The sequence below is a fragment of the Rana temporaria genome, chromosome 2, assembly GCF_905171775.1.
Source record: "Rana temporaria chromosome 2, aRanTem1.1, whole genome shotgun sequence".
NCBI lineage: Eukaryota > Metazoa > Chordata > Amphibia > Anura > Ranidae > Rana > Rana temporaria.
In genome coordinates, this window is record NC_053490.1 from 265773941 (window position 1) to 265787524 (window position 13584).

Consider the following 13584-nt stretch of genomic DNA (forward strand, 5'->3'; position numbering starts at 1 on the left):
AACCAAACAAGAGGTGCCACCGGACAAGAGGAGATTAAACTGCGGCCCGCAGTACCGCCTGCCCAAAGGCTGAATCAGCGTTCCTCCTAACGTCCATTTGATAAAATTTTGCAAATGTGTGGACAGATGACCAGGTTGCTGCCCTGCAGACCTGAGCCATAGGGACCTGGTGATACGCTGCCCAAGAGGCACTTATAGCTCTAGTGGAATGAGCCTTAACCGATAAGGGTGGACTCTTCCCCTTCAGGCCATAGGCCTGAATAATCGTCTGCCTAATCCACTTAGCAATAGTGGCTTTAGACGCTGCCTGGCCCTTCTTGGGCCCTTCCGGCAGAATGAATAAGACGTCCGTCTTACGAATCTGGGCTGTAGCTTCCAAGTAAATCTTTACAGCTCTAACTACATCCAAGGAATGTAGTAACCTCTCTTCCTTAGAAGAAGGCTTTGGAAAAAATGATGGAAGAATCACATCTTGATTAAGGTGAAAATTTGATACCACCTTAGGCAGGAAGGACGGAAGCGGCCGCAAAACGACCCTGTCCTTATGCAATAATAAATAAGGTGCCTTACATGACAAGGCTGCCAACTCCGACACCCTTCTGGCGGATGCCATGGCCACCAGAAACACTAGTTTCCTAGTCAAAAGGACCAAAGGAATCACGGACAAGGGCTCAAAGGGCTGCCTTTGCAAGGCCGATAGAACCAAATTTAGATCCCAAGGATACAGGGGAGCTTTAATCGGGGGATTCACCCGAATAACACCTTGTAAAAAGGATTTCATTAAGGAATGGGCAGCCAACGATCTCTGGAAGAAGACCGACAAGGCAGACACCTGCCCCTTGATTGTGCCGACCGCCAAACCTTTTTCCACTCCCAACTGTAAAAACTCCAGGATTCTCCCAATAGTATATTTGCGGGGATCCCATTTCCTGGTTTCACACCAGGTAATATAGGCCTTCCACACCCTATAGTATATTAACCTGGAAACTGGTTTTCTTGCGTTTATAAGGGTAGAAACGACCTGCCCTGAAAGGCCTCTGTTTCTGAGAATCAGGGACTCAGCCGCCAGGCCGTTAAATTTAGGGCCTGTAAGGCAGGGTGGTAGAATGGCCCTTGTGAGAGGAGGTCCGGACGTAGAGGGAGGACCCAAGGCTCCTCTACGGTCATCCTTTTTATCAAGGAGTACCAAGGTCTTCGGGGCCACGCTGGGGCCACTAGAATCGCTGGCTTGCGTTCCCTTTGAATTCTGTGAAGAAGACGGGGTAGCATCCGTATTGGAGGGAAGGCATAGATTAGCGCAAACTGATGCCAAGGACACACCAAGGCATCTGTCCCGCAGGCCAATGGATCCCTCGTTCGAGAGACAAAGTTTGCTACTTTGGCATTGAATCTGGACGCCATTATGTCCACCTCCGGAGTACCCCACTTCCGGCAAATGACCTGGAACACTTCGGGATGGAGGGACCACTCCCCTGGGGACATCTGTTGGCGGCTGAGGAAGTCCGCTTGCCAATTGTCCACCCCGGGGATAAAGATAGCTGAGATGCAGGGGACATGGGCTTCTGCCCATGAAAAGATCCGATCTACCTCCCTTTGGGCTGCCTGACTCCTGGTGCCACCCTGGTGGTTTATATAAGCTACGGCAGTGGCATTGTCGGATTGTACCCTTACTGGGGAGCCCTGCAGAACCTCCGTCCAGCCCAAAAGAGCCAACCGAGCTGCTCGGATCTCTAAGACATTTATGGGTAGGGCTGATTCTGCCCTTGACCATTTCCCCTGTAGGGTTAAATCGTCTAGGACTGCACCCCAACCTGATAGGCTGGCGTCCGTGGTTACTATCCTCCATGAGGGGGGATTGAACGATCTTCCTTTCAGAAGATTTTTTGTGACTAGCCACCAACACAGGCTCTGCCTTACCGCATAGGGAAGGGAAATGGGAAGATCCAAGGCCTGGAGTCTTTTGTCCCAGGCCGCGAGAATTGCTCTCTGTAGCCTCCGAGAATGGATCTGGGCATAGGGCACTGCCTCGAAGGTGGCCACTAGCTTTCCCAACAGGCGCATGCAGAGGCGTATAGATGGCCTTGTGCTGCTTAGGACTATGTGGATTAACTCCCTTATCGAGTCCACTCTGGACTGGGGCAGGAAGATCCGTTGTTGTCTTGTATCTAAAATCAGACCTAGATACTCCAACCTTCTTGTGGGCTGTAAAGCCGATTTGTCCCGGTTTAGAACCCAACCCAGGGACTCTAGGCAGTTTACTGCTAGCAACACTGCCCGATTTAGACCGGCCGCTGAGTGGTCGACTACCAGAAGATCGTCTAGGTAGGCCATGATCAGAATGCCCTGTTCCCTTAGGATGGCTAATACGGGGGCCAGGATCTTCGTAAAAACCCGAGGGGCCGTGGCTAGTCCGAACGGAAGAGCCACGAACTGATAATGCCGATAGTTTAGGGCAAAACGCAGATACCTGTAATGGCCTGGGAAAATCGGAACGTGCAGGTATGCGTCCTTTATATCGATGGAGGCCAAGAACTCCTTTCCTTGGAGGGCGGCCACCACCGAACGAATGGACTCCATTCGAAAAGACCGGACTCTTAAAAAGCGGTTTAATAACTTTAGGTCCAGAATAGGCCTGACGTCGCCGTTTGGCTTCGGGACAACGAAGAGGTTTGAGTAAAACCCTTGTCCTTGCTCCCCTGCTGGTACTTCCATAATCACTCCTTGAGATAGGAGTCGCTCTAGGGCGGACAGAAGCGATGCCTGTCTCTGAGGGTCGCCTGGAAGTCTTGACATTTGAAAGTGAGGAGGGGGGAACTCCCGAAACTCCAGCTTGTACCCCTGAGTTACTGAGGACAGAACCCATTGGTCGGTAACTTGGGCCCCCCACAACTCCGAGAACAACCGGAGTCTTCCCCCCACTCGAGAGAGTGGGGGCGCCCCTTCACAAGGCTGCCTTAGGGGCAGCCTTAACCGGCTTACGGTTCCACGGTCTCTTGTTCCCTGCAGCTTGCCCCTGGGGCCTGTTTGCAGCTGCGCGTCCAGGAGGCCGTCGATACTGCCTAGAGAATGAGGGCCCTGGAACTGGAGAGGTTGGGCGCTTAAAAGAGGGACCTCGGAACCTTTTCTTAACCGGCAAAAGGGTGCTCTTACCACTAGAGATCTTTTGAATATATTTGTCAAGATCTTCTCCAAACAATCTCTCTCCTTGAAAGGAGAATCCTGTAAGGAGTTTTTTGCAGGGGGTTTCTGCAGACCAGTTCTTTAACCAAAGTAATCTTCTCATGTGGACCAAATACAGGGATAGGCGGGACGCCTGTTGGATTGAATCCTTGATAGCGTCTACCGCGAAACATAAGGCTCTAGGTAGATCGGCTAAGTCCTGAGCCTGTTGAGCCGGGAGGTCCTTTAGGGCCTGCTTGGCCTGGTCTTTTAAAGCCTGGCAGACGCCAATGGCAGCTACAGCTGGCTGGACCACTGCCCCCGCTGTGGAAAAGGATGCCTTTAGTAAGGTCTCAAGCCTTTTATCCACAGGATCTTTGAACATGTGAATATTGTCCACTGGACATGTTAAAGCTTTATTGACACATGATATGGCTGCGTCAACAGTGGGGACAGCCCATTTTTTTGAAAACTCCTCCTCTAAAGGGTACATAACTGCGAACCTTTTAGGAGGCAAAAAAATCCTGTCTGGCTTAACCCAGTCCTGAAATATCAGGTCCTTTAACAAAGGATGGACCGGGAACACCAGGTTGGCTTGGGGCGCTTTTAGGGAGCCCAATGAGGACACAGCGGAGGCCAGAGGCTGAGGCAAAGGCATTTTAAAAGCTGACCGCACCATATCCGTTAAGGACTGAACCCACAATTTTTCTGCGTGAGAAGCTGAAAAAGGTTCTTCTATAGTAGAATCTTCAGAACCCAAATGGTCCAGATGATCCTCAGCCTGGTCTCCTGTATCATCCAATTCCTCAGTGGAAAGGACATCTTCCTCAGGAGATTCAAACCTGGGAGACGGGGACCTAGCCCGCTTCTTCCCGGATAAAGAGGCCGTAATAAGAGCGGCCATCCTCTTTTCAAATCCACCCAAGGTGGAGGCTAACATCTCTTCCGTGACATAGGAAGGAGTTGGTTGAATAGGGCCCGCCATAGCACCTAGCAACCCCGATGGCTCACCCAGGGCAGCAACCTCCGGATCCTCCGGGGAGGTAGGGGCAGGTGGATTCTGGGAAATATCCTCCGAGCCCGATGGGGAACCCTTCGGCTTTTTAACACCTTTAGCATTTTTAGCGTTCCCTGCACCCTTAGGAGCCATAATAACAAATCTGAGATACTCCGCTAATATACAACTAACTAATAGCTGGAGAAAAACACACATTTAAATAAATGAGGAAAAAAATTTAGGCTAGGGTAATGTTAGACAGAAACTAAACTTCCCAAAACCTAACAAGAGATAGCAATATTGAGCCCCAAGGGCTTAATCATATCCTAATATTGCTTCCCTTAATGCTGGGCTAAGAGAGTACCAAATACTAAGTACTCTGACTGCTACTTAGTACACCGGCTTTTCAGAGAAAAATATGAGCTTAAACAGCTCTTTAGCAAGGTGTGTACAAAAAAACGGCCACTAGGTGTCACTGTGTCAGCATAACATAGGCAAACCTATCCTGCTCAGCTCAGCATCGCTGCTCCGTGTCCCTTCACAGCCTTCAGCAAACTGACAGGCTAAATAGAGTTTTTCCCTCTGATGTACAGAGGGGAGGGAACTCCCTGGGCGTCCCCCGCCCCTCCACGCAGCGTCGGCGCCTATAACAGTGCGCGCGCTCCCGACGCCGCTCTCAGGAAGCAGGAAGCAGAATCCATGTGGGGAGAGGAGCCCGGGAGCTGCTGGAGACACACAGACATCAGGAAGTAAGTAATTTAAACCTGACATGCTCCCTTTTACATTTCATGGAGCAAAACACCTTGTAGCAGCAGCAGCAGTCTATTAGCCCAGCCAGAGGAACAGTATACCTGGGTGTTTGAGCCATCCAGTCATGCAGACTTTGTGGTTTCTCTTTTAGCCCATGCACAGAGGCATAAAAAAGGCTTTTCCCCAGAGTCCCCTGTGGGGAGCCCACTGACAAACCAAGTTCCGTAGGCCCCCCGCTTACCTTTCCACGCCGCAGGGTATTGCTCATGCAAGAGGCCCAATCTTCCCCCTTCACCGTGGGTATGGTCATAGACCTTCAGGGACCGGGGTCCAAGTCAGGAACACCACACACCTGGACCTATACAGCACTACTGGCAGCAGGTATTCATAGGTTAAAAAACCCAGTCCTGGAACCCAGAGTCCAGCCCTCCAAGGAGAGGCATTATAGGCAAAACCCCATCCACGAATTGGGGCCCGGGTACCGTCCACTTTGGCTATGAAGCACCTTGGACGGATCCGGTCGGCTGGCCCTGGTCCCAAGGACAAACTGCAGGCACAACCTTCAACGTGCACCAACACCTAAGACACTGGCGAAAAAACTGAGGTACTCCCACTATGGGTGGGGGTTATATAGGGAGGGAACTTCCTGTCGGAGAGTGCCAGTGTCCATCACCTGAAGGTACACTATATAACCCATATGTAATGGCTATGCTGCTCTGTGTCCCGTGATGTACGATAAAGAAAAGTAGCATGTCATCCGCGTAAAGCATAATTTTTTCATGGAGGCTACCATACCAAAACCCATCGATCTGGGCGTTCGACCGTATCAGGGCCGCCAGCGGTTCTATAGCAATCACAAAGAGCAGGGGGGATAGTGGGCAACCCTGCCGCGTCCCCCTACCCAAAGCAAAGGCAGGCGACATTTTATCAGGGAGGACCCCCTCCTCCAGCGAGGCATTAAAAACTTTAAGTAGTTCTGGCAGTAATTGCTCTCCGTATTGAGTAAACACCTCCATAGGCAGGCCATCCTGACCAGGAGCCTTTCAAGTGGGAAAAGAACAGGCTGCCCCCTGGAGCTCCTCTAAAGTAATCGGAGCATCTAGTTGCCTCCGTGCCTCAGGGGACAACAAAGGCAAATCAATATGGGATATGTAGGTGGCCAGGTCGTCATCAAAGTAGGCCTCTCTCGACCCATACAGGTCCTCATAGAAAGCGGCCAGCTCGGATACAATGGCGTCAGGAGAGTTAATAATTTTACCATTAGATGCAAGAATGGCGCCTATAGCTGGTGATTGTTGTTGGGAGTGAGCAATTTTGGCAAGCAGGCGGCCCGTCTTCTCCCCCTCCTCATAAAATGGTGGCTTTGTAAAGAACCTCTTCCGCAGTGGAAGATCTCAGATGGTCCAGGGAATCCAGGGCCGACATCCAAGCCTCCCGTGCCGAATCAGAAGGATCAGTCACATATGTCAGTTCAAGCTGTCTCACCTGGTCCCCCACCCGCTCCAGCGGGGCAGATGAATTTTGTTTGACAATTTGCATTTCATGAATGAACACTCCCCTAATAAATGCTTTAAAGGTCTCCCACTTCTGAAGGTTATTATTGTAGTGAGAATGCGCTCTAAAAAAAAAAAAAAAAAAAAAAAAAAAAAAAAACACTGTATCTGGGAGGCAACCCTTTCCTGGGAGGTGAATTTAAGCCAAAAAGCATTAAGCTTCCAGGGAGCCCTAGGCATTGAACTGGGGGGTTGTGTGACTAACCAAAGGGCCAGTGGGGAGTGATCCGACACCCCCGTGGAAAATATTACACCCTGGATGCACTGCTCACTAGATTCGGAGTGCCCACACAGAGATCAATTCAAGACAGGGACCCATGGGTTTTAGAGAAACACGAAAATGGTTTACCATCAGGGTTACGGATACGGCAAATGTCAGTCCAACCCACCTCATGTAACAACCGACTAAGAGCAGTGCCCCGGCCTCCCCCAGGGAGGGGGGGGTCACTGGAGGGTGCCTATCAAGTCTGGGGTCCAAATAACAGTTAAAGTCACCCATGATTAGAACCGTGGTGTCAGGTTTGTTGGCCAGGTAAGACAGCAGCAACTGCAACACCTATCGAGAGAACGGGGCGGAATATATAAAAAAGCTAAAATCAATGTTATTGTGTATAGCTTACAGTACAAGAACACAAATCTACCAGATACGTCAATTAGGGAGTCCAGCTCCTGGTGAGAGCTTGTTAATTTTAAAAGAAAACTGAACACTGGCTAGATCACCAGATGAGATTAGAAAGAAAGTCGAAAAAAAAAAAAAAAAAAAAAAAAAAGGAACCAATGCAGTCACCACATTTAAGAATTGGTAAGTGGCAAAAAATGGTTTTATACCGTTTTAATAAAACAAACATCCTTTAAAATCCAAATGGATCAACAGCATCCTAAAAAAGCAGTATAGGCTACCTTACATTAAACACTCCTTTTACCAACAGAAGTGCTAGCCATCAGTCACAATCTAGGCCTAGATTATTAGATTTACACATTATATAAAAACAGTGTTATATGGCCATGTGGTAAAGCCGATCTAGGTGGACACAGATATAAACACACAAAAAAAAAATCTAGGCCTATATCTGATATACATAGAGAGCAAAAAAGAGCGCACATATATCACTCTTGCTACTTTATGACAGTGCTGAAAAACCTCAAGCAGATGAAGCCAGCATTTCTGCACCTTGCTTTTAATGATTAATTCTACTTCAACTACACAATGCAATTATTTAATCTGATGCTCAGCTTTGTCTAAAACGAATGAAACGATTTTGTAAGGGGTGCTTCATCATGTGCTACAGTCCTTTCACTTTAAAAATTAAAGCCATCTCTTTTATTTAATTGTGCTAATCACTTTATAATAAATATGGGATAAAGAGGACTATGGCTTCATCCCAGATAACTAGGTACAATGAATGTAACAAACTGATGAAGGAAAGTAGCAAGATAATGCCAGAGCACTGTAGTACACGTAATGTGGCTGTGCAAAGGTACAGAACAAAAAAGACACGAGATTATAAAAAAGGGTATAGTGTAAAATTGGAGGAAATTAAAGTAAAATTAGTCCAAGGCAACGCCAAACTAACAATTCTAAAGTGAATAAAAAAAATCATCATCGTGTGACATCTTAGGCCCCATGCACACGAGAAGCAAATGCAAACTCATCTAAACACAAGTTTTCAAATGCAAAAACCGGCGTTTAAAACGCCCGTTTTTGCCGCGAATTTCGCGGCGTTTTACCGCGATTTACCGCGTTTGCGTTTATAAGCATTTGGTTAAGAAACATCATAAGACCCTCCCTAAGCTCAAAAAACAATATTATTTAACCATTTCAGCTATTTTGTGAGACCAGAGCAGCAGTGTACGTGTATTTAGCGTGTCACTTGCCACGTCACCTGGCCACGTCACCTGGCCACGTCACCTGCCACAAGTTGTGGATTGTCCACTGGCCACGCCACCTGCCATGTCACCTGGCCACGTCACCTGCTACAAGTTGTGGATTGTCCACTTACCATGTCACCTGGCCACGTCACCTTGCCACATCACCTGCCACGTCACCTGGCCATGTCACCTGCCACAAGTTGTGGATTGTCCACTGGCCACGTCACCTGCCACATCAACTGGCCACGTCACCTGCCACGTGAATTGTCCACTTGCCACGTCACCTGGCTACGCCACCTGCCACAAGCTGTGGATTGTCCACTGGCCACGCCACCTGCCATGTCACCTGGCCACGTCACCTGCTACAAGTTGTGGATTGTCCACTTACCATGTCACCTGGCCACGTCACCTTGCCACATCACCTGCCACGTCACCTGGCCATGTCACCTGCCACAAGTTGTGGATTGTCCACTGGCCACGTCACCTGCCACATCAACTGGCCACGTCACCTGCCACGTGAATTGTCCACTTGCCACGTCACCTGGCTACGCCACCTGCCACAAGCTGTGGATTGTCCACTGGCCACGCCACCTGCCATGTCACCTGGCCACGTCACCTGCTACAAGTTGTGGATTGTCCACTTACCTTGTCACCTGGCCACGTCACCTTGCCACATCACCTGCCACGTCACCTGGCCATGTCACCTGCCACAAGTTGTGGATTGTCCACTGGCCACGTCACCTGCCACATCAACTGGCCACGTCACCTGCCACATGAATTGTCCACTTGCCACGTCACCTGGCTACGCCACCTGCCACAAGCTGTGGATTGTCCACTAGCCATGTCACCTGGCTATGTCACCTGGCCACGTCACCTGGCCACGTCACCTGGCACAAGTTGTGGATTGTCCACTTGCCACGTCACCTGGCCACGTCACCTGCCACAAGTTGTGGATTGTCCACTGGCCACGCCACCTGCCACGTCACCTGCCATGTCACCTGGCCACGTCACCTGCTACAAGTTGTGGATTGTCCAATTACCATGTCACCTGGCCACGTCACCTTGCCACATCACCTGCCACGTCACCTGGCCATGTCACCTGCCACAAGTTGTGAATTGTCCACTGGCCATGTCACCTGGCCACGTCACCTGCCACATCACCTGGCCATGTCACCTGCCTCAAGTTGTGTATTGTCCACTTGCCACGTCATCTGCCATGTCACCTGGCCACCCCACCTGCCACAAGTTGTGGATTGTCCACTGGCCACGTCACCTGCCGCAAGTTGTGGATTGTCCACTTGCCATGTCACCTGGCCACGCTACCTGCCACGTCAACTGGCCACAAGTTGTGGATTGTTTACTGGCCACGTCACCTGCCACATCAACTGGCCACGTCACCTGCCAAGTTGTGAATTGTCCACTTGCCACGTCACCTGGCCACGCCACCTGCCACAAGCTGTGGATTGTCCACTGGCCATGTCACCTGGCTATGTCACCTGCCACGTCACCTGGCCACGTCACCTGCCACAAGTTGTGGATTGTCCACTGGCCACGCCACCTGCCACGTCAACTGGCCACGTCACCTGCCACAAGTTGTGGATTGTCCACTGGCCACGGAACCTGGCCACGTCACCTGCCACATCACCTGGCCACGTCACCTGCCTCAAGTTGTGTATTGTCCACTTGCCACGTCATCTGCCATGTCACCTGGCCACCCCACCTGCCACAAGTTGTGGATTGTCCACTGGCCACGTCACCTGGCCACGTCACCTGCCGCAAGTTGTGGATTGTCCACTTGCCATGTCACCTGGCCACGTCACCTGGCCACGTCACCTGGCCACGTCACCTGCCACAAGTTGTGGATTGTCCACTGGCCACGCCACCTGCCACGTCAACTGGCCACGTCACCTGCCACAAGTTGTGGATTGTTTACTGGCCACGTCACCTGCCACATCAACTGGCCACGTCACCTGCCAAGTTGTGAATTGTCCACTTGCCACGTCACCTGCCACAAGTTGTGGATTGTCCACTGGCCACGCCACCTGCCACGTCACCTGCCATGTCACCTGGCCACGTCACCTGCCACAAGTTGTGGATTGTCCACTTGCCATGTCACCTGCCACGTCACCTGGCCACATCACCTGCCACGTCACCTGCCACAAGTTGTGGATTGTTCACTGGCCACGTCACCTGCCACATCAACTGGCCACGTCACCTGCCAAGTTGTGAATTATCCACTTGCCACGTCACCTGGCCACACCACCTGCCACAAGTTGTGGATTGTCCACTGGCCACGTCATCTGCCATGTCATCTGGCCACCCCACCTGCCACAAGTTGTGGATTGTCCACTGGCCACGTCACCTGCCGCAAGTTGTGGATTGTCCACTTGCCATGTCACCTGGCCACGTCACCTGCCACATCACCTGGCCACGTCACCTGCCACAATTTGTGTATTGTCCACTGGCCACGCCACCTGCCACAAGTTGTGGATTGTTTACTGGCCACGTCACCTGCCACATCAACTGGCCACGTCACCTGCCAAGTTGTGAATTGTCCACTTGCCACGTCACCTGGCCACGCCACCTGCCACAAGTTGTGGATTGTCCACTGGCCACGCCACCTGCCACGTCACCTGCCATGTCACCTGGCCACGTCACCTGCCACAAGTTGTGGATTGTCCACTTGCCACGTCACCTGGCCACGCCACCTGCCACAAGTTGTGGATTGTCCACTGGCCACGCCACCTGCCACGTCACCTGCCATGTCACCTGGCCACGTCACCTGCCACAAGTTGTGGATTGTACTTGCCATGTCACCTGGCCACGTCACCTGGCCACATCACCTGCCACGTCACCTGCCACAAGTTGTGGATTGTCCACTGGCCACGTCACCTGGCCACATCACCTGCCACGTCACCTGGCCACAAGTTGTGGATTGGCCACGTCACCTACAACAAGTTGTGGATTGTCCACTTGCCATGTCACCTGGCCACGTCACCTGCCACAAGTTGTGGATTGTCCACTGGCCATGTCACCTGCCACGTCAACTGGCCACGTCACCTGCCACAAGTTGTGGATTGTCCACGTCACCAAGCCACGTCACCTGCCATGCCACCTGGCCACGTTACCTGCCACAAGTTGTGGATTGTCCACTTGCCATGTCACCTGGCTACATCACCTGCCACGTCACCTGGCCACATCACCTGCCACGTCACCTGGCCACGTCACCTACCACAAGTTGTGGATTGTACACTTGCCACGTCACCTGGCCATGTTACCTGCCACAAGTTGTGGATTGTCCACTGGCCACGTGACCTGGCCACGTCACCTGCCACATCACCTGGCCACGTCACCTACAACAAGTTGTGGGTTGTCCACTTGCCACGTCACCTGGCCATGTTACCTGCCACAAGTTGTGGATTGTCCACTGGCCACGTCACCTGCCACAAGTTGTGGATTGTCCACAATGCAAGCAATTACATTTTTTATGTTTTTTTTATGGTTTTTCATCATTTGCCATAATTTTTGAGATTTCTAATGTAAAAAAATAGGTCACCTTTAAAAACGCCTATAAACGAAATCGCGGCAAAACGCCGGTACCGCGATTTGCGTCTAAAACGCGAAAGCTGAAAGCGTCTGAACCCAAAATTTTGGGTTTGGAAAAACGGCCCTAAACCCAACTGCTTTGAAAAGCCAAAAAACGTGATTGTGTGCATGGACACATAGGATAACATTAAATGTGTTCAGGGGCAGTTGAAAAAAAAATGACCAAATGCCTCTGAACTCAAGTTTAGCAGCGTCTCGTGTGCATGGGGCCTTAGGCTCCATGTACACTAGCAGCTCCTAAAAACTTAAGTTTAGAAGTTTTTATTTTTTTTTGGCCAAAGCTAAACTCAACTCCAAAAAAAGCTCCCTCTACTGAACACGGAAGAATCGCGTTCAGGATAGGAACACGTTTTGACTGCAAAACCACAGCGTGATTTTTGCTACGGCCAAAGTAGTTCAAGTGTACATGAAGCCTTAAACTCATCAATGATGAAAGAATCTCAGTAATACTAGAATACATTTATGTCCATACCTTTAACTCTTTTAGAAGAAGCTAATAAAAGATGGTCTTCTGGGAGTATGTGTGTGATGATATCTATGGCACGTTCAGCATGAAATCTTTAAAGAAAAAAAAAAAAAAAAAAAAAAAAAAAAAGAAGAAGGGGGGGGGGGGGAAGAAAGAGAAAGAGGAGACTTCATTAGACAATGGTACAAACATTGTAATGATCTGCCATTATATATTTAACTGTCCCTGTAACCACCATCAATTACCAATTTAGTGTCACTAATGTCCATAAAATCAGAAAAAAAAAAATCAATTTTTGTCTAGTTACGTTACAGTTTTTGGAAAGGATCACCGCTCCAGATGGATGTGTGGAAATGGCACTCTCCTCAAGGTGGATGCATCAGGTGTAGGCCAAGCATATAGCAATTAAAATGAGGGAAAGTCTGGACAGCGCCATTCCAATAAAAACGCTATTATTGTGCAAAAATAACAAAATTACAAACCCTGCTGTGGTTTGCCATTTTGCACAATAAAAGGCATTTTTATTGGCGTGCGGCTGTCCAGACCTTTCCTCTTTTAATTAATTAACATAAAAAGTTTACTGTATGTAAATAATGGCCAAGGGAATCAAACTATTGTTTTACATGACCAAGATATGAAATCTCCTTGGTCCCTTTAGAATCATAATTTGTGTATGCACATTCTGTAGCCTCCCTGGAGATATTACACTGGTAAACCCCATTCAATAAACAATTTCTGGGTCACTAAAGAGAAAAAATAAATAGTGTTCTTGACACAGCATGTGCCTTGAGAAATTTTCATTTTTCCAATTACCGTTATGCAATAAGGTTTAAAAATCAATAAGCACATACCACTTCTTTTCCCATTACATACTGAATTCAGTTTTCAATAAACTCCAGAATGGTTTCTTATATCAAGATCTGATTCATTTATTTACCTAACAGTACTCAGCCCTTCATTAAAAGATTCATCTACAACAGTGTGATAAGGTCATGATAGATGCAATCCCAATTACTTACAGTGCATTGTCAAACTTTCCTGAACTATACTGATGGACATAAGAAGAATAGGCCAAATCTTCATGGGCTGTTGCCACGTGAATATTTTTACCTCCAAAAACTGACTGTCGGATATCCAGAGCTGTCTACAATATACAAAAAACAGTATGATAGGTGGATTATTCA

The 13584-nt window shown here is 49.3% G+C and overlaps 1 protein-coding gene across 1 annotated transcript in view; it reads right to left on the reverse strand.

Moving 5' to 3' along the window:
- Window positions 1–13584, reverse strand: part of APPBP2 (amyloid beta precursor protein binding protein 2) — an 86061-nt gene that overhangs the window by 16749 nt on the left and 55728 nt on the right. The window contains exons 9-10 of the mRNA XM_040336912.1: window positions 13420–13544; window positions 12407–12492 (exon numbers count right to left, since the gene is read on the reverse strand). Of these exons, the coding sequence (XP_040192846.1) occupies window positions 12407–12492; window positions 13420–13544 (211 nt within the window). The remainder of the gene's footprint in view (window positions 1–12406; window positions 12493–13419; window positions 13545–13584) is intronic.